Raw genomic sequence first — 22,416 nt, forward strand, 5'->3', positions numbered from 1 at the left:
TATATATATAAATATAAACTTTTGTCACTTATAATCACAATTAATTGATTTGACAGCACTAAATGTATATACATAATACACTTCTTTCATATTTTATATAGAAATATGGTGCTAAAAATAAACATTTAACTAACAAACTAACAAAGAAATGAAAGTTTATGCAACTGAAATGTAACATTTAACACAAAAATATAGAATACATATACAGAAAAAAAATACATATGCATTTTTATAATTATATATAAAATTTGCATTTAAATATTTGGTTGTTAAATTAAAATATATTTCATATAAAATGTACTTTTATACTTATATTATATTCAAATGTAATAGACGAATATTTAATATTTAATAAACAAGTATTTTCATTATTTATATCCAACATTTATTTTTTTATAACATGTTTTAATAAAAATACATTGCTAAAAACAAAATGAGTAATTATTGTGGTGGGGCTTTAGTGAAAATATTGACAGCCGGAAAAAAATCGGAACTACAAAAAAAATCCTACAAAATTTGCATCCAAGGGTTAAATCAAATTAAAAAACCCCGACAGACTCTGTAAAACATCAGTTTGTTTAATAACGATGTCTAAGCTGGCTCTGTCTGACGCTGTTCATACCTCTTTGACCTGGTGCAGTCCTGCAGGGTGCTGACTGCAGGCCCGGTGGCTGGCGGTGGGGGACTTGTGGTGGGTGATGGTGATGACAGAGGCGGGCGTCCCGTGCTGGGGGGTCTGTCTTTGGGCGGAGATGGAGGAGCACTGTGGGACAGGGTGTGGGTGCAGGGAGAAGCTGCGGGTCCGGCCGGATGAGGAGGAAGAGGAGGTGTTGCAGGAGGAGGAGGAGGTGCAGCCCTGAAAGAGACAGCAGCAATGGCAGCAGCAGCAGGAATGAGAGGAAGAGCAGCCGCCCGGGCCTCGCTTCCCCACGGGCACAGGAACAGGCCCTGTGCCACCGGCACGGTCTGCCATCACGCAAAAGAGCATCATCGGCCTGACACGACCAAGACAGCAGCCACGTACAGACAGGGAGGGGAAAGGATGCAAGCGCATCGCATGGTGGAAGATGAGAATATGAGACGGCAGAGAGAGGAGGAGAGAGAGCTTCCTGTGGAGTCCTGTTCTCCGCAGCAGAGAGATAAAGGTTGTCACTCGTTTCAAATGCTTTCATCTCTAAAAGCTCTCCGGTACAACCTGAGAACTGCAATCTCATTCCATCAAAGCTAATCACAGACATCATTTTTTCCATGATTCACAAAAGCATTTAGTGCGCTGCTGATGAAAAATGCACTAAGGCAAGTGTCTAATGCATGCTTTCACAAATGTCACTAAAATGCAAGTCTAACTAGATTTATACTTTGTTTAAAACAATGAGCAAAACTTTCTTCTACAATGCTTCTGGGTTTACTGAAGTAAAGTGTTACTTGGGAGTGTTTTTTTTACCGCTCTGCTTCATGGCTTCTACAAAAGATCTTTATTCGCATCCATAGTTTGGGTCAATTATTTAATGTACTTAATTTTATTATTATATTATATATTGTTATATTTAACAAATGCTTTTCAAAAATATGAAGCAGAACAACTGTTTTCAACATTCATAATAATAATGTTTCTTGAGCAGCAAATCAAAATGATTTCTGAAGGATCATGTGACTGAAGACCGGAGTAATGATGCTGAAAATTCAGCTTTGCCATCATAGGAATAAATTACATTTCAAAAATTCATTCAAATAGAAACCATTTATTTAAAATTGTAATAATATTACACAATTTTACAGTTTTTACTGTATTTTTTTTATCAAATAAATGCTGTTCCTTTGAACTTTCTTTTCATCAAAAACTCCTTAAAACGAGTATCATGTTTCCCACAAAAATATTAAATATAAACAGAGGATGTGGTCAGGTAAAAATAAAAGAAAATGTAATGGCACATATGCATTCATACGAAACTACAGGGAACATTGCACTCCTGGGAGTTTCAAAATGGACTCTTAGGCTGGATGAAGATCGCACTCTTTGATACGGCCCAAAATGAGATCACACTACAAGGTTTTCTGTGCAAGCCGGAATGAGTATTTTATTCAGGTCTGATAGAGCTCCCCACCCTTTATGATTGCAGTCAAATGGCAGCCCATTGTACAGACGTCTAAGATTTCAGCTGTGATATGTATATACAGACCATTTCCAAAAAATTTGAATATCATGGAAAAGTTTATTTATTTACATAATTCCACTCAAAACGTTAAACTTCCACAGATTATAGATTCAGGGCCCACAACTTAAACGATTTCAAGTATTTAGTTGTTTATTTGTACATAATTTGGGCTTCCAGCTCATAAAACCCACGAAAACAGGATTTCAAAAAATTTGAATATTACATGAAATCACACAGTAATTACACAGTGATACCATGGTCATTGAACCAGGTTTTGGTTCTTTTGGCAGTGCATGTGGGCAGGTGCAAATCCTGCTGGAAAATGAAGGAAGCATGAAGTGCTCTGAAAATGTCCTGGTAGACGGCTGCGTTGACTCTGGATTTAATAAAGCACAGTGGACCAAAGTCCTATTTTCTGATGAGAGCAAATTTTGCATCTCATTTGGAAACCAAGGTCCCAGAGTCTGGAGGAAGAATGGAGAGGCACACAATCCAAGATGCTTGAAGTCCAGTGTGAAGTTTCCACAGTCTGTGTTGGTTTGGGGAGCCATGTCATCGGCTGGTGTTGGTCCACTGTGCTGTCCACTCAACGCAGCCGTCTACCAGGACATTTTCAGAGCACTTCATGCTTCCTTCAGCAGACAAGCTTTATGGAGATGCTGACTTCATTTTCCAGCAGGATTTGCACCTGCCCACACTGCCAAAATAACCAAAACCTGGTTCAATGATCATGGTATCACTGTGTAATTACTGTGTGATTTCATGTAATATTCTAATTTTTTGAAATCCTATTTTCATGGGTTTTATGAGCTGGAAGCCCAAATTGAACCTTTTGATCTGGAAAAATGAAACTTGGTACACCTGATTCCTCTCATCATGCTGATCACATTCAAAAACGTACATTAAGACTATGCTCATTACAGTAGGGGCCATTTTGAAAGGACAGTATTAAGTTTTTGCGCTACTCCTTCAAATTTTTATCCAATTCATACGAAAATTGGCTCAGATTATTTTTGGACTGATCTGCACAGAAATGACTGAACAGATTTTTTTATTGATCTTTGTTCAAAAGTTATAATGTCTGGACTTAACAAAGTCGACCCAAAATTGGTTCAGAGGCTAAATCTCGGCCAAACTTTGATCAGTCGAAATGGAAATTGGTAAACTTCATTGGAACCATGGTCTGAGGGTCCATGCCAAATTTGGGAACAGTGCCACCTACAGGTCATGAGATCTGGAAAATGGCTATTTTTGCTAATAACTGTTGAACATTTGAAATGTTGAAACAGTTCAACATGTTGAAAATCATGATCTTGGTGTCAATGGATTTCTTGTGTCAAGCCGAATCAGATGATACCGTCTTTTAAACGATTTGACATATTGACACACAATTTAGTAGGTATCATCATCGGCATGTCCTGAAGATACCTGAGAAGTTTGAACACAGCGCCACCTAATGTTCTAGAGATATATACGTTTTTTTTGCAAAAACGCTTATAACTTTTGGAAACATAGTTCAAAATTTGATTTCTTTGTGTCATTATGTTCCTTGGTTTATGCCGATTCCGACGATATCTCATCTCATTTCATCTCATCTCATTTTCCATCAATCTGTCTGTCTGCCATATTGAAGCAAATGAAAAGCAGTTTTTTCCAAAGATTGGACCGAGCCGCACAGAAATGACTGAACGAATTTTTGATATTCGCTACCGTTCCTGAGAAATATCTCTCCAAAGTTGACCCTGTCTGTGTTTGTTGTCTTATGCTAGTTAGCTTAGCATGCTAATTGGTTAACATGCGAACCAGTCGCCATTCTTTCTAATGTGGCTCTTCAGCTATCAGATTAACCATAAACTACATTAGCATTAAGTTATCTTAGCATGCTAATCTGGTTAAAATATTAAGTCATGCTTTTGTGTACTCATTCTAACACTGAAGGCTCTCCTCGGCAGCCTGGTGAATCAGTGACCATTCAGGTCATGGGATCGAATCCTGTTTGGCACATACCTAGACCACAAGAGGTACTGTGGCCAGAAGTGGTGCAGAAGTTGCTTCTGTTCCAAACACAAACATGCAGTGCATTTATATACGAAATCTCCATTTTGAGTTGATTCTCTCTTGAACTTTGTAACTTTGGCATCACTATGAAAACACGTCTTCCCAGTGGAACAACGAGATGAGCGACAGGAACCTGACCCAGAGATTGTGAGTTCAAGTCCCGTGTGGGGCAACTTAAAAAAATTGTGTGTAATGTTGTGTAAATAGAGCCAATAGCTGTGGTTCTGCCTTCATAAACTCAAGTCTCTGTAAAATTAAACAAACCGTTGTATGAGTGGCATGCTGTTTAAAGCAACATCTATCTGTAATTATAAACATTTTGTAAGTTGATAAAATTACACCATGCAAAAAACATAATCGTAACATGCTAACACTGCAGCAAGTAATATTCAGTGCAGTGCCAGTAAATAATAAAATATATACACCAATTTTTACAGTTATGTTAAAAAATTTAAATAAGTACACTGAGTATAGAGAATCCATGGAGCATCTGTTGCATGCATTATGGATTTAGTCATCAAATGAATAAATATAACACACTGGTTATGTATTTGGCCTTAGGCCGATGATGAAGACAAGGCCCAGATTTGTGTGGTTTTAAATTACTTTGCTTATAATGTGATTAATCAAAGAGACTGCAAGGATTTTTCTTCTTTTAGAATACATTAGCAGCTAACACTGGGTTGTGTTATTAGACTACCATTTGTTGGTCATATATTGAAAATGAATGCTAATAGAAGTCAAACAATGTTTCAGCCTCAAGGCTAAATTCCATTCCATTTAACCCACACTCTAAATTAGTGGATAATGCTGCTCTCACCCATATGTAAACACTCATTTTCAGATCTGGCTGGAGTTACCATCATTTTCTGCCACTCAAGAGCGCTGATCTGCCGTAAACAGTGTTGAATGTATATATCTGCATTTAACATCCTTTTGAATCTTTTTTAGGCTAAGAAACAAACGTTATGCATCTTGAGGCATGATTAAATGACATGTTTTTAAGGAGGCGAACGCTTAAAGATTAACTCAGTAAAGGTTAAACATACAAATCACTATCTGTTCAAAGTCAGACAATAGTGGGAAACAATGCGTGACAAGCAATGTGTTTTTGTCACATGGTATGTGAACTGACACAATAAAGATAAGTCTGTTTCTCCTCTCAGTATCAATCTGTTGCATATATTTTTGGGCAAAGATAAACCGTGCCATGTGGATAAAAGAGAAATGAGTCTACATTTATAGTAAATGATCATGTCAGGTGAGCTGTTACCTGTATAGATCATATCCATACAGCTACTTATTTTATTGCTCACTGAATTATAATAATCATAACTAAAACCTGTGAATAACAATAGCAATTCTGTATATATGAGCATGATTATAATATCTGAATACTTCTTTACATTTTCTGAAGAAAGTAAAGCTTCTTCAGAATGCTGTTATTTGTGAACTAAAATAAAAAATAAAAATTCGCCTGTTGTATCATTAGCCAAGCTAAAACCTCGAGTTAAACTGCTTAGAAAGGTTAAAAAAGTAATAGCACATCTCAACCAAATAAACAAACTCAAGACCTCATTGGAAATGCCACCCATTACAACGAACCTTATATCCAATGTGATTAACTTTATTCTCTGCTGAAAAGAGACAGAGAAAGTAAGCAGCATCACAAATCACACGACTACAGGGGCAGTTTGTCATCGAAGTTGCGCCTGGAGAGGTCAGAGGAAATGGAGAGCGAGTCAGTCAGTACAGAGAAAGTGTGTGTGTGTGTGAGAGAGAAAGAGACAAAGGCAGGAAGGATGACAAGAGGCACTTACAGATAGGACAGTAAGTACATCGTCGATGACAGGGTGAACTAAATCAAAGGAGGAGAGCCTCAAGACAAACACTGTGGTTTTAAAAGCAAAAGGGAGCGAAAGGAGATGTAAAGGAAGGAAATGAGAGCACAGTGTGCCGAGTTAAATGTAACTGGGTTACCTTGGCGCTGCCGTCTGAGTGGCGACGGGCACACAGCTGAAGCTGGGTCATCCACATCTGCTGCTCACGTGCATCACAAGCTAGAAGAAGATACACATACTATAAATAGCCACATTCATTCATGTTGTCTCAATAGCTAATTTAATCCAATAAGTAAGGAATAATTGACGACTGGCCTTTGAATTGTTTGAAAATAACGCACACCCGAGGTGGTAATGTGGCCACAATGTGAAGCGGAGTAATGGAGTCAATAATTCCACGTATTCGTTACCACACCTCAAGACATTGTTCAGATGTTGTATTTTAAGACATTCAAGACATCACATTTTTGTCCTTAAAACGCTTGTGTGTGTAGGACTAATTTCTTACGCATCTCATTCCACGCTTCCATTGCTAATTCCAAAATGTAATTTTAGAGCTAGTAATGGAGGCTTGAGCCATTGACAGCAGACTAATGAGAGAGAGAGAGAGAGAGAGAGAGAGAGAGAGAGAGAGAGAGAGATTAAGCGTGTGTGAATTACCTGAGTCTGTGCATCTCTTAACAGAGTTCAGAAGCAGCAACTCTGCTAATAGCGAAACTATACGTTTACCTGCTTCAAGAACAGCGCCATTATTACCTCGCTAGAGAGAAATGTCATGTAGCTTTTAAGTTGCTAAACTATTTTACTCCAAAAACTCATCAGAGCAGCGATGACAACAGGTTTCTGTGCGCGCGTGTGTCCGAGAAGCTTTCCGTACATAATAAAATGTAATTTTGTGGCAAAAAAAAAACCATGAAAAAAATGTGTCTTTTTTATCCTATAAAACCAAATGTCATAAGCTCCATATTTTATGATTTTCAGTGAATAATTACTAACATTTCGGCACGCGCTGAAGTTGCATATCAGACAGGGTTTTTAAATCGCCTATGATAAACCATTAGGTATTGTATGGTTACCCAGGTAGAGTATTTTAAGTATTTTCACCGACACAAAACACCAAAAAACTCAATTTGTGGCTTGTCTATTACCTGGGGTAAGATTGAGGGAAGGTGTGAAATGAGAAAAACAGCACCTGAAGATTATCATTTCAGAAGACTGGAACACTGGGAGCAGACGAGGCTCTGTCAAACTGCTGGGAATAACGCTGGAGGTGACAGCTTATTTCCTGCGAAATTCATCCTCTCACAACCTCTCCGAAATTGCCTTTGTTTCAAATGGCCGATTTGGCTGGGGGCATTTTGCTTGTAAACTCCTGATACAGTCTAAATGAGTTCTCAGAGTCGCCCCGAACCGACAGAGAATTTTGATGTAAAACCATCATAAAAAATTGTGGCATACAGTGAATGCCAACCATGAAAAGACTCTTGGCGTACTTGAGATGACAGAGAGGGAGAAGTATAGAGATCTAATCTGATGTATAAGTAGCTTGCGGGAAAGAAAGGGTGAGCGTGGACAAGTAAATCACAGATAAAGGGGGATGCCTGAGGGGAAAACAGATTTCAAAGAGATTCTTCCTTAAGAGACATAGCACAAGGTGACTCAAGTTAAAGGATAATAGAGACGGGAGGGATCAAATCGGACACAAATGACCATGTTAAAAGCAAAAGCAAAGGATTAAAACCGACGAAGGCGAGAGGACACTCACCCCGCAGTTTGAAGAGATCTCCATTCGCAGCATAGACTGTGAACATGAAGGGAAACTCGTCGCTTAGGGCCACCGAGGAGCCAATGAGGGGCAGAGACCCTCGTGGCTTTTGGTCTTTATTGTGCTCATTGATGAAATACTGAAGTTGGCCAAGCTCAGGGTCCAACACAAAGTACCTGCATGATGAAAGACAGAGAGGAGTAGATGATGACATTACAACTAACCTGGATTCAGTGAGTTATACCTGATGTGTGAGTGTATTGCATTATATGCATTTTCTAGGGTGTTCTTCTCGTTGGTTGCCAGAGCATTGCTATGAGGTAGCTCAAATTTTCTGAGTGGTTGAAAATAACAGAAACCTGTCGGGTGAGTTACAGTATGCACCAAAGTTTAATACTTCAAAAGAATGAGCAGTATTAACAGTGATGCTTGCCTTAGAAAAGACAACTACATACATGCAGTATAACTGGCCTACAACAAAAAGCCTATGAAAGCTTTACGGTGGCCATTATTACTGTCTCTCTCTCTCTCTATCTCATTATTCGTGATGCATTACATGCCATGTCTGGTTCCCCACTGTCAGAGCCAACCAGAGAGGAGCTTTATACGGGATCGTAACTCTGCAGGGAATGGACTGTAATCACACGGTTTGGGTGCTATAACACAACAGCCACCCTCTTAGTAAAAAATGGATGTGCTGCCAGTTTCTCTTCCACGGTCTCTCTGATGGGGTCTCTGAAAGCTAGGCATACACATCATTATTTTAAAGAGCAGCTAAAAGTATGAAGATCAAAGCGGCAACAAATGCATTGCTTTTGATGGCGGAGGACAGACAATCACTGTGGACCTTTGGTGACATTTGCTTACATAACCTCATTCCCCAGTGTGAAAAAAAGACATTGTGTTATACCCCCTCACCCTTTAAAAAATATACCCCCCGTTTCACAGACAAGGCTTAAGCCTAGTTCCAGACTAAAATGCATGTTTGAGCTTTTTTAAACTGAAAATCTTACAATATGTCATTGCCTTATTTTGTCTAAAGATGCACACCAGTAATGTTTAATTCAAAGGCAAGTTTATAAAAGCTACTTAACTGTCCTAATTAAACTAAGACCTAATCCTAGCTTAATCTAAACCCTGTCTGTGAAACCAGGCCATAGAATAAATTGTTTATCTATATATATATATACAGTGCAATGCATAAGTTAATACACCCATGCTAAAGTTGACTAAAAAGAGGAATAAAAAATCATATTTTGGAAATTGAACTTAATGCCTTAATTTAAAAAATTAGGAAAAATCCAACCTTTTAGGACACCAATTTTCTTTGTGAATGAATAATGTATCGTAAATAAATAAATGTTCTTCCTTAAAATACATGGTGCATAAGTGAGTACACCCCTATGTTAAATTCCCATAGAGGCAGGCAGATTTTTATTTTTAAGTATTTTTTTTAAATTAATTTTTAGGATACTATGCATCCTGATAAAGTTCCCTTGGCCTTTGGAATTAAAATAGCCCCACATCATCACATAGCATTCACCATACCTAGAGATTGGCATGGGGTACTTTCCATAAGATCATCTCTCAATGCAAATCAAACTAGCTTTTAGGCTAACTGAAATAAAACCATGCCAATCTCTAGGTATGGTGAATGCTATGTGATGATGTGGGGCTATTTTAATTCCAAAGGCCAAGGGAACTTTATCAGGATGCATAGTATCCTAAAAATTAATAAATAAAAAAATACTTAAAAATAAAAATCTGCCTGCCTCTATGGGAATTTAACATAGGGGTGTACACACTTATGCACCATGTATTTTAAGGAAGAACATTTATTTATTTACGATACATTATTCATTCACAAAGAAAATTGGTGTCCTAAAAGGTTGGATTTTTCCTAATTTTTTAAATTAAGGCATTAAGTTCAATTTCCAAAATATGATTTTTTATTCCTCTTTTTAGTCAACTTTAGCATGGGTGTATTAACTTATGCATTGCACTGTATATATATATATATTATTTTTTTTTGTCACATTTCATATATATATATTTGCTGGTACCATGGCACACTGTATTGTATAATACGTTATAATACCATTTCTATATTATTTACATGCTATTCAAAAATGCATGGTTTTACAAAGAATAGCATGACATATTATATGACATACTCAAACTCAAACTGTGCTAACATGCTCTCGTGTGTCTGTCAGTGGGTGAATTAATTACATTTGTGATAGACATTCTCTTAGCGGTTCTTTTCAGTAAGTTATTCTCTCCAAGGCCCAATTCTCATCAGGTCAAAATATTGAGTGGTGTGGAAACCTCTCTCTGTTACACACACACACCCACAAATCATTAAGCACTAAACAGTGACTAGTGCTGGGGTTAACGTGAGGGCTATTTCTGAGCCATTGCGGAGGGCGAGTAACCCTCCGGTCCTGATGCTCGTTATTTGCTTGGCCTGTTTCCTTATTGATCGTTGGACTAAGCAAGAGAATGAGCACAACATTATAGATGTGAGGGATTTCCCATCACGGATGAGTCATAGTCTCTCTCCCAGATGAAAGAGCCTTAACTGTGGGCTGTGCTGCACTCAACCCTGCAGAACACACAACCATGAAATCCCACAAAAACAAAAAACCTTCAGCTTTCAATGAGAGGCTCTTGCTTTGGAGTGTTTCTGCACAGCTCAGCTGTTAAAGGGCTCATTTCACATTGAGATTCCTGACTACAAATAAGACTCTTTCATTTTGGGAAGGTCCTCTAAAACATACGACTATCATGAAATCATGATATTTTGATGTGTTTTTAAAAAGCAGAAAACCTTAAAGATTAGAGTTTGTGTTATTTTGTAGAGATACAACCAGCATACTAATGCAATTATAATATACAATACAATATCTGCAATAAGACTGTAGGATAAATCAAATCACAAGAGAATCGCCTATTACATAACACCAGAACTTAGATAACAGGTAGGCAAACTAAGAGGTAGGATTTTCTATCTCAATAGATTGCATCAGATTTTACAAAATGCAACATTACTCGAGTCTTATTTGATAATTTTAATTTTATTTTAGATAATATAGAGTGATGTCCAAATCAAAAACCTTTGGGAGAATCATCAAACAAAGATTTTACATTCATGCATATATATATATATATATATATATATATATATATATATATATATATATATATATATATATATAAAACCAAAGTGTTTACTTTCATGCATGATGTCATAACGGATCGACATTAATTTCATTATTAATTTGTATACTTGTGCCATATTTGACCAAAACTCAACATAAGATTCGATGCAAGTACGAAGATAAAGCTGCTCTTATGCTCAGCATCAACAGGGGGAGAATCCCAAAAATGTAAACAGTGAAATATATAATTTAATTCATGCATAGCGTCATATTGCATTGGAATAGACCGCTTTCTTTGCATTGCTGGAAGATGACGTGTCTTCATTCTTTGATCCAGATACTGGATGTCATGAAAATGAAGGAATTATATGATCAGAAATGTGAACAATCTTCATCATATTGGACTATAAGTCAGCCACGACAAACATTTAGTAAGGGTTTAAAAGTTGGAAAGAGTGAGCAAACGCCAAAAAACTCTTTACCTGCTCTGCCAACCTTGTAATAAATTGGTGTATTTGTTCAAAACCCCCTCCAAGTGTCTCTTCTGGGTCTGAGATGGATGAGTGTCCGAAACAGCCCCTGATTCCGGACTATACGAGCCGCTTCTTGCCTGTCTCTGTGCGGGATTCCCCAGATCCGCGGACCACTTTCCTTTACTGCTCCCTGAATGCGACACGTTCAGTGTTTTTTCCATGATTATTCCAAACTCTGGATCATACAATATCACGATTCAAAATCCAAAGCACAGTTTCAAAACCAAACCAAAGACACTGTTAAAATGATCATCGTATGGAGAGGACGTGATTGGAGATTACTTTGATTTTTTTATCTTGCTGCCTTGCCTTGGACTCTTTAATGGGCTTCTCTGTGTTTCCATTGGAATCAGTGTGTGGTCACTCCCCTCCCGCTCTCCTCAAACAGGAATGCTGCATCAGAAAGGCGAGACGAGTGAACGCAAAGCCACGCCCCCTCATTATCATAGGCACGAAGAAATTATAAAATGAATGAAATGAGTGAAATAATAATAAATGAACGAAATAAAACAATACAAATTAAATAATGAATAAGTATAAAAATATACAAAAAAAACGTACCTTATCATTTATTTATTTATTTAAAATAAACTTTTGAAAAATGTTAGTAGACTTACAATTATTTTGCAAGTACCCGACGCATTTGACTTTCTGACGCTCATTTCTGCTGAAATTTACTTAAGATTAACTTATGATTTAGATTTTCAACTTTTTTCTGTATTATGTTATGTGTTCGTTGGGGTGAAAATTATACTGTGATGTCGAAATTAATAATAATAATAATAATAATAAGAAGAATTTCCACGCAAAAAAATGAAAATATTTTGATATTATATTTTTATAGTTTTTATATTTTCATATTTTAGCATTTGAAATTGTGGGTCTGAGACAAAAGTAGATCAAAGTCTACAGAAAAGGCTAAAACAAAAGATGTGAGGAGTAAAAAAGTTTCCAAGTTTTGACCACGACATTGCAAAAAGAAAAAGTTCTATGAGCAACCTGCGAAAGAAAAAAGAAAGAAAGAAAGAAAGAAAGAAAGAAAGAAAGAAAGAAAGAAAGAAAGAAAGAAAGAAAGAAAGAAAGAAAGAAAGAAAGAAAGAAAGAAAACTATGAGGATGCATTAATGTAATGGATATTAATATAATGAGCTAGCCTATTAGGTTTAATGAATAGGCTATTGTTAAAAACAAATTCACAATGTGTTTATCTATAAGGTTTAATCTGCTCAAGTAGAATGGATAGCCTAATTATTTCCATAAAAGCGCTATATACATAAACGGCATTAAATGATCCTCCAATTTGTGTCAAGGTTTTTACAGCAACTATTTTAAACATCTAAAAGAAACCTGTAGAAATGAGAAAAAAAACTACAACTCCCAGAATTCCTAGATATCATTGATGACGTAGTCAAAAGTGGACCAGCACGTTCCCTCCCACCGAGAAACTGCTTGACTTTATATTATTCATTGCCTATATTACTTGAAACATTTATCCGCTAGTTGATCGCAAAGGTGGCGATGGCTGCTCCGCTGAAAGTATGTATTGTTGGTTCAGGAAACTGGTGAGTATGAACGTGTAATGATTAGATATGATCAATATGTGATTGATAATGAGATTAATATAGAACATATGGCGTGGACCAACTGCTATAGCTCAGAGAGTACTTACATTAACTGGAGCGCAAGTTTAATTGCCTGCGTATTCATATCGATATTCAGGTCCTTATGTTAAACATTGTTATTCTGGGCAAAACCAAGTGATTAATGACTTGATCTGATGAGCTGCATGCTGCATAACACTCATTTGATTGCAGCTGGCAAAACAGCTTCTCAGGGTTGTAAACCCTGCTTGAAACGTCTCAGTGAACTGCTGTTTAACAACAGACTGGCATTTTGATTAAAGATACTGTTGTGTTGTACTGTGCCAAGGGGCTCTGCTATTGCAAGAATTATTGGCTCCAATGCACAGAAACTCCAGTGCTTTGCCACAACAGTCAAGATGTGGGTGTATGAAGAAATGGTCAATGGCAAAAAGCTTTCTGAGATCATCAACACAGAGCACGAGAATGTCAAGTATCTTCCAGGCTACAAACTCCCAGAGAATGTGGTAAGACAGTGGGTGGGGTGCATAAATATTGTTTTATGTTAGCTTGATCTAATAAGTGTCAGATTAATGGTGTTTTTCCGGTAGGTTGCTGTGCCGCAGCTTCGGGATGCCGCAGATGGTGCCGACCTCCTGGTTTTCGTGGTCCCTCACCAATTCATCCGGAAACTGTGCGATGAGATGATGGGCTGCGTTTCGGAGAAGGCTCGTGGAATTACACTAATCAAAGTGAGAATACTCTGCATTGTACAGAATTGACTTGTAGTGCTTTTTGAAAGGCTTCCTAAGCTATACTGAAGAGGGAAGGTTTTATTATGGGCTAGTTGTGGCCTAATGGTTAGAGAGTTGGACTTGTAAGGTCGCAGGTTTGATTCTCAATACAGGCAGGAAAAGACTCACCCAACCACTCCCTGTGTGTGTTCACTACTCACTACTCCTAATGTGTGTGACTGTGCACTAATGCAATCCCACAATGCACCGCAATACCGAGTGTACAACCGATGTATGCTCAACGGCTAGAGAATACCCATAATGCACTGTGAGGGTCGCACACTGAATGAATTCCCGCGCCTGACCAGAAGATGGTGCCCGCAGCTGAATCATCCATCCATCAATTTTCCAAACCGCTGGTCTAATGTGGGTACAGCGTAATACCATACAGGTGTAACTTCCTTTTTAATTGATTGTTAAATTGTTTAATTAAGGTTTATACGTAGTTTCCATGACAGAGTTCAAGCTGCAGGTTTGCTAAATTTCAAATGATTATTAAACAGCAAGCACAAACTATGCAAAAGCAGCATCCCTTCCGGCACACTCAGTGCCCGAATTCGCAAACTCATCATTCACTCCCTCCAGTGAACTATATTAGTGGACTAATGTAGGAAATAGTGAATGAGAGTATAGGGGGCTATTTCGGACACATCCCAAGTTTTGGTCAAACCTTGAGAATCCTCTTCCATGCAGACAGGATGTTCAGGACTGAAGAATGCTGAGAAGTCTCAGACTTTATGTCTTTTTAAAAGCTCAGCACAGTGCACCATATGTGGAGTGATTCATGGGTAAAAAAAGTGCCCTCTGTCCTGCTGGCAAACTCTATGCGTGCAAATTACCTCCTGGTGCTAGTTTGTCTCCTCTGTTACTGACTATGCCACTCAGGGCTTCATCTCTGTAGTTGTACCTCACCAAATTAAATGTATCTTCTTAACTTCGCTATTTGAAAAGTAGCCTCATTAAATTTCTCACAGTGTTCCATGTTTAATTTGAAAAGATATGGTTTGTCTGTTTTCTTTTTCAGATTTCTGCCCATTTCTTGTGTACTCATTCCACCTCCCTTATTATTTTTGTTCTGCTTTGGTGTTCCTCCTCATTTTTTGAGTCATTAGGCAAAGATAGTCCTCCTAACATCTGTGTTTCAGAGTTATATCTACTGAGGGGGAAATGGTGCGATGCTACATTAAAAGAGCATTGGTGTTGATAGAATTTTTCTATCTTTTTTCTTAATCTTTTTTCCTTCTTTGTAGGGCATAGATGAAGGACCAGAAGGATTGAAGCTCATCTCTGACATCATCCGGGAAAAAATGGGCATCGATGTCAGTGTCCTAATGGGGGCCAACATTGCCAATGAAGTGGCGGCCGAGAAGTTCTGCGAGAGCACCATTGGTGAGTGAATGGAAACTGTGCAAATACTGTAGATAGTGGTGCTTGTAAGGAACCAAATAGACCACGAACACACTGCGGGTAAATTCAGTTCACCTGTTAACGCTTAATCCTGTTCTGTGTACACAAAGTTCAGTAATTTGCAGGAGTGACAACCGCATTTACAAAAATTTGCATTGTGTACGAAACTGAACTGGACAACCAGTTTTTAAAGGGGTCCTATTATGCCCTTTTTAGTCTAGATTTTGTTTTTGGGGTGTACTAGAATATGCTTTCATGCTTGATTGTTCAAAAACACATTATATTTCACATATTTTACATTATTACAGCACCTCTCTCCCCAGTCTGGCTCGAACGTGTCGTTAGTTCGATGAAGCCCCTACTTCCGAAATACGAAATGTGCTGTGATTGGTTAGCTGTCCCAGTATGTTGTGATTGACACCACGTGTTTGGGAAATGTCACGCCCTTTACCTTACCGTGAGTTTCATCGGCTCAGGTGTAAATATTAAGTATGGTGTCAATTTCAAGCCTGATTCAGACTTAAGAATGGTTAATGGTTAATTTTCTTAAGGGCCGGTGAACAGTCTTACAAAAGCGAGAGCTTACAAAAGCTACAGTAAACACTACATCAACACTAATGTTGGCTAGCAGGTGAGCGCAGACAGAGCTCTGCCCTTTGTTTACATCGTAACAACAACATAAAACGTATAATTGGAACTGTTAATAGAAAACACAACTACAAATAATAAGACATACTTACAAGTTTTGATCCATAAACAACAGATTGTACCGACATAGTGAGAACTGCTCCATTTTGGGAACGAAGTGAAAAAAAACAGTGTCTCTTTGATATAGCGACAACATCGTCTTCTCTAACACAGCTCAGCCAGGCCTCATCCCATTTTTTGCATATTCCTTGGGCGGGGATTATTTTAATGAGTAACATTATGACTTCATAAGAACAGGAAAAAACACGTTGTAGTTCTTGGAAATTCTGTTAAATAAAATATCTCTTTTTGGAGTGGACTTTGAGCTTTGTAACCTTGCAGGTCTTTTTTATGCTTAAACAGCAACATTACAGACTAGCTAAAGTTGGAAAAGTGAAAAGGCAATTTAGGATCCCTTTAATGACATATTTAAATGCACGTTAGAGATGTTAGAGAAATAAGACCAAACTAGTGCGACTTGCACCTTCCCACTTTAATAACTCCATAAACTTGATCACTTTACAACAAGCCCAAAAACACTTATAATAAGTGGATATGGCAACACTTCAAGAGAACATTCTGCGAACATTCTTGCAAGAATTGACAAAACACGATGGCTCTGTTGGCAATGATTTAGTTAAAATAGTATAACTATATATATATATATATATATATATATATATATATATATATAAAAAAACGAGTCTTTGGATACTGTAATATTACTTTGATCAAAAATAGCGGATCCCAAACACACAAGGCAGCAGAATATTGCTATGGTGATTACCACAATGTCAGTCATCGCAATTTCTGGAGCAAACTGTGTTCCGTACACGCACACAATGAAAATATATGGGATTCACTCTCATGTTTAAATGGGTGTACTGTAGTACACACAGTAACTTGCTAAAAAGAACCATGGGAAATCTCAACAAACATTTTCTTCGATCCACAGGCAGCAAGGTGTTGGAGAACGGCCACTTGTTCAAAGAGCTCCTGCAGACGCCTAATTTCAGAATCACCGTGGTGGATGATGCTGACACAGTAGAGCTCTGTGGAGCCCTCAAGGTAAATATCAGTCTTGTCTTGCTGCTCATCCCAAGGGAAATATCTGGATGCAGGCACCTGAGATGCAGGGCTTCGGGGGCACGACTCAGACCTCTGTGTAAAGAAGAGAGCTTGCGCTGCTGAATTTACAATTAGATGCTGTAAGGCCGCTGTCTCCCTCCTCGTAAATACATTGTAAAAATCGTTGTAACATTGGCAAGCTTTGACAAATATTCTGGGGTTTTTACAACCTAAAGAGATCATTCATTCGCCCTCATTTCATTCCAAAACTTTGACTCTCTTTCTTCTGTGGAGCATAAAATAAGTTTTTAGAAATGTCTCAATGTCTCATTTTTTATCCATACAATGGAAGTCAGTGGCCACCAAAACTGTTTTTTTTACCAACATTCTTCAAAACCTCTTTTGTGTTCTGCAGAAGAAAGTAAGTCATACAGATTTGGAACGACATGACGGTAAATAAATATAACCGAATTTTTATTCAAAAATGATGTTGTTGCAACCCCATAATATATTATGATTTTTTTTTTGTAACGTTAAATAATGTACTTTTTTCCCCCATATAATAAAAGTGAATGGGAATTTAAGTTGTCAGCCTCCAAAGAGACAGAAAAGTACCATGAAGGTATCGTAAAAATGGTCCAAATGTGTCTTCTAAAGCCAAATTATAACTTTGTTAAGCTTTGATAAATAGACCCAAATCTAAATTATTCTCTTCCTCTCCACTGAAAATTTTGCATCAGCTGTAAAGTTGTTCGCGTCATCATTTTGAGGTGGGACTACTTTTCTAAGTGAATCATCTGTTGGTTATTTGTTACATTCTTTTTCTACATAATTGTATATCTGCCATAAATTAAGCACATAGACATGTCCAGCCCAGAATATTTATGTAAAGTCCATCAGTATTTGATTTGCCAAAGTTACCAATAGGCATAAACAAACAGGAAAACATTGCATCTGCTTGTCGGAGAAAGTGTAACGGCAGTACGAACTGACGGTGATATCTATGGACTTTTAAGGTAATCAGCAAACCTAGTTAGTTTTAATTTATTATCTAAATGTTAGTGAGAAGAAGAAAAAGAAAAAAATGTTTAGATATCAATCTGCATATGCGATGGACATCAGTTATGCTTATCTTTGCTTGCTCCTTTTAAAGGTATCTTGAGTAAAACTGCTCTATACAAAAGACCTGAAATAAAGAAAGAAGAAAGAACCGGAAGTGATGCAACCTGTTTAAATGAATACAGAAGTTTGTTGCGCAGAACCCCCAATTTAGTATTCTAATAACCCTTGCTTGCTTATTTTACCATTATTTTTAGCATATTAAAACAATTTCTGAAGGATAATGTGACACTGAAAACTAAAGTAATGGCTAATAAGAATTCAGCTTTGCAATCACAGGAATACATGACATTTTAAAGTAGATTAAAATAAACAAGTTATTTTAAATTGTAATAATATTTCACAATTTTAGTGTTTTTAATCAAATAAATGCAGCCTTGTGAGCATAAAAAAAATCTTACAAATACCAAACTTTTGAACAGTAGTGTATATAATATAGCCTAGGAAAGCAGGATTTATGCTTTTGTAACATTACAAAGTTACAAAAGCATAATGTAACATTACAAAGTTAATAGGCTGGACACTAATTTGTACCATATTTCTGGAAAGTGCTGGATGCGTTGCACCATTCTGGCATTCTAATAACCTTTCCATCCTTATTTGTCCCTGTTTTAGAACATTGTTGCGGTGGGCGCAGGCTTCTGTGACGGTCTGCAGTGCGGAGACAACACCAAAGCAGCCGTCATCCGGCTGGGCTTGATGGAGATGATCGCTTTCGCCAAACTCTTCAGCAAAGACGATTCCGTGTCCTCCGCCACATTCCTCGAGAGCTGCGGCGTGGCTGACCTCATCACCACCTGCTACGGAGGACGAAACCGTCGCGTAGCAGAGGCTTTTGCCAGGACAGGGAAGGTAAACAGAAAACCCATCCGTTTCTTGTCTTTCTCCACTTGCCTGATGGCATGTAATGTACGTTTTATGGATCGAAGGAAGATGCTGAGCATTAGGCACATTTGCTGATGCAGAAAAGATCAATACAGATTTATTTTTCTTTCAGAGCATCGAGGAACTGGAGAAGGAGATGTTAAATGGACAAAAGCTTCAGGGACCATTGACTTCTGCTGAGGTTTATCACATCCTCAAACAGAAGGGCCTAGTTGATAAGTATGTGTAACCATTTTTTGGCTGTCATATTATTATAACTGTATTATTTATAGTATTATATATTTGCATTAGCCTTTATGTCGGTTGACATTCTCCTGACATGGCGTTCATGCACGTGACACAATACTGAATAAAAATCTAAAGTAAAAAAATTGTATCCTAGCAATACAGTCCATATAAATTTTATAAATGTGCTTCTTTTTGATGCATCATTTTATCCCCCTGTGTTCTGTCTTTATGCATTAAAAATAAGTATTTTTATAAAAGACATTTGCAGAGTGAAAATCTCTTTTTTTATTTATGGAATTATTAATTTGTCGAAGGATCTGAAAAGTGTGGTGATTTTCTAGTAATTCTTGCAAACAAAATAAAAATACCAATTAAATACTTTTTAAAAATGTGCCAGAATGTCAAAATTATAACATGATTTTAATTATTGGATGATAATTTCCATTTTAGAGAAAGTATGGACATTTGTTGCTACTTGCTAATTTTAGAATGTTCATTTTATTGAAATTTTTTATTTAGATTAAAAAATGTATCTTACATACACTACCGTTTAAAAGGCTACGTTTTAATACATTTTAATTCAGCAAAGATGTGTAATTTGTTCAAAAATTTATATTTCTTTCTATTCATAAAAGAATCCTGAAAGAAAATGCATCACAGTTTCCACAAAATATTAAGGCACACAACTGTTTTCAACATTGATAATAACAATTAGAAATGTTTCTTGAGCATCAAATCGGTATATTAGAATAATTTCTGAAGGATCATGTGACACTGAAGACTGATGCTGAAATTCAGCTTTGCATCACAGGAATAAACTAAGTTTTAAAATGTATTAAAATAGAAAACAGGTATTTTAAATTGTATTAATATTTCGCAATATACCTGATTTTACTGTAATTTTAATTCAATAAATTCAGCCTTGGTGTCAATAAGAGACTTCTTTCCAAAACAAATCTTAGCAACTTTTGAACTTTTGGTAGTGTGCCTAATATTAGAAGGTGGGATTTGTGCTTTTATCGTCTAAAAAACATCTGGATACATTGGACTGTTCTTCATTTAACAGACTGTGTATTATTCAGAGTGACTTACAGAACATGTCTACTGCAGTGACAATCCCCCTGGAGCAACCTGGCATTTAAATGACTCGCTCTAGGTCACAATGTTCTTTGTCAAGATGCATTTGCAAAATTGGTGACATCTCAAATCTGCATTATTCTCCAGGTTCCCCCTGTTCACGGCTGTTTATCAGATCTGTTTCGAGGACAAACCGGTTCAGGACATGATCACTTGCATGCAGAGCCATCCAGAGCACCTGTGAGTGGCTGCCCCCCTCCTCCACCCCCACCCCCTACGGTCTGTTAGGTGGTCCTACCTCTAACACTAATCATTTTCTATTATATACACATACAATGTTATATTTTAAGCTTCTCTTTTCCAGTTTTTGACTAATGATTAGGCTTGAACTCAGGGGTTTGCCTCCGACCTCGCAGGTTTTGTACGTGACAGAATGTACTCCGTTTTTCTTTTGGAAAAGCCATGTGTTGAGCCAATATGGCGTTTTTAACTATTTTCTCTCTGTCTGACTGCCCTCTTGTGGATGGTCCACAATATCACCTCACTGACAGATGAGATGAAATGCCTATTTTTATTTTTATTAAATGACCATAGAGAGATCTAATCATAAACTCTCACTCCACGTCCACATTGAGAGCAACACGACACGACTAGAACGCCTCCGTTATAATCAATGAATTGCATGAGTGTTAATATCCTGTTCAACCAGCACAATACCACTATCCTTAATAAAACGGAAAACGGGGGGTACTTTTACACATCGTTCGACACAAGGGCACAAGCTAGGTTTAATTCTAAGTATACACATTCATTATTTCAGTTCTGATTGTTTCATGTTGATAAATGTTGAAACTGCCATTTACACCTAACATTGTGGGAGACATTAGATTTAGATTTCTTTAAATGTGAAGATGCCTTACTGGTCAGGAACATTTCTCAGACAGTTCAAATAATATTGAGTTTGTTTTGTTTTAAATGACAATATATTCTATAAAAGGGGCTCAAATCTGTCATCTCAACGTCCCAGCAAACCCCTTTTAGGACTGAGTGCTTTTAAGACTTGTTACAGAACAACATTGTCGACTACAACTTTTATTGTGTTAGTGTTAAACTTATATCTAAGCTTCAGGAATGCATTAACATCTTGTTTGAAACCCCTAATCGTTGATGTAGTAATCCTGAAAAGCTAAACAACAGTTCACGTTACCGTTTTAGTACTCGCATCTTTATGGAGATTAGCATTAAAAATACTTCATCTGTATTTGTACTATGAAAAGAATGAAGGAATGAGATCTGTAGTTTTCAAACAAGGGAGCTTGTTAGGTGAGCAGCTAGTGTTTGAATCAATAATGGCCTTTTTTAGCACTGTACTGTGCTTACAGATCGGTTAGGTCATACCTAACACAAAAAGATTAGCTCTTAGCATGTAGATGTTACAGTGTGTCTATTATTCCTGTGTTGTTTTTATTTTTTTCAGTGTTCATGTAAGAGTTTGAATCATGTAAAAGTATTAAACCGTGCAAATGTTGCAGTGAGCTCAGTGTAACACTCCAGTGGATGAACTATATAAAACTGCTCCATGTTGTTTTATGAACCCGTCCTGTATTCTCTCCTCTGAGAATGTGATCATCTTTGCAAGTTGTTCTAACTAACGTCATCAAGGCTGAACTTTAAACAAATGCTGCTTTTGAAAGAAACCAATAAAAAAATCTCTGTGCTAAATGTTTGTGTCATTAATGCATTGATCTTGGTTTAAATATGAAGCAACATTTTAAGATGCTAAAGTAGCATAAGATGTGTCACAATTTAGATTGTAGATCACAAGTTATGTGGAAGAAGAACTGAAAACTCATATTACATTATTTTTATTATATTAATTAAAACTATCTATCTTAATTAAACTACAATCAATATGTAAACTGAAAAAAAAAAAAAAAAAACTCTCAATAACTTACTTTTTATTGAAGAACATGCAATTAAAACTTATGGTAGGCCTATAACAATATAAATTGTGGTTAATTTACACACACATAATATATTATATATATATATGAAGAG

The 22,416-nt window shown here is 37.0% G+C and overlaps 2 protein-coding genes across 3 annotated transcripts in view; one reads left to right on the forward strand and one right to left on the reverse strand.

Moving 5' to 3' along the window:
- The window catches only part of osbpl10b (oxysterol binding protein-like 10b), a 49,594-nt gene extending 37,692 nt beyond the window's left edge, over window positions 1-11,902 (reverse strand). The window contains exons 1-4 of one of the 2 annotated variants that reach the window (XM_084089898.1): window positions 11,464-11,893; window positions 7,821-7,996; window positions 6,195-6,274; window positions 623-856 (exon numbers count right to left, since the gene is read on the reverse strand). In XM_084089898.1, the coding sequence (XP_083946024.1) occupies window positions 623-856; window positions 6,195-6,274; window positions 7,821-7,996; window positions 11,464-11,675 (702 nt within the window). In that variant the 5' untranslated portion in view covers window positions 11,676-11,893. Of the gene's footprint in view, window positions 1-622; window positions 857-6,194; window positions 6,275-7,820; window positions 7,997-11,463 lie in introns of both variants that reach the window. The other variant, XM_084089899.1, reaches the window with a different exon arrangement.
- Window positions 11,903-12,911: 1,009 nt separating this feature from the next.
- Window positions 12,912-22,078, forward strand: gpd1l (glycerol-3-phosphate dehydrogenase 1 like). Its single transcript, XM_084089900.1, has 8 exons — window positions 12,912-13,075; window positions 13,443-13,620; window positions 13,705-13,845; window positions 15,138-15,276; window positions 16,937-17,049; window positions 18,784-19,020; window positions 19,166-19,272; window positions 20,506-22,078. The coding sequence occupies exons 1-8, from the start codon at window positions 13,032-13,034 to the stop codon at window positions 20,600-20,602; spliced, it is 1,056 nt and encodes a 351-aa protein (XP_083946026.1). The 5' UTR covers window positions 12,912-13,031; the 3' UTR covers window positions 20,603-22,078.
- The last annotated feature ends 338 nt before the right edge of the window (window positions 22,079-22,416 follow it).

Source organism: Abramis brama (genome assembly GCF_963993115.1).
Source record: "Abramis brama genome assembly, chromosome: 17".
NCBI lineage: Eukaryota > Metazoa > Chordata > Actinopteri > Cypriniformes > Leuciscidae > Abramis > Abramis brama.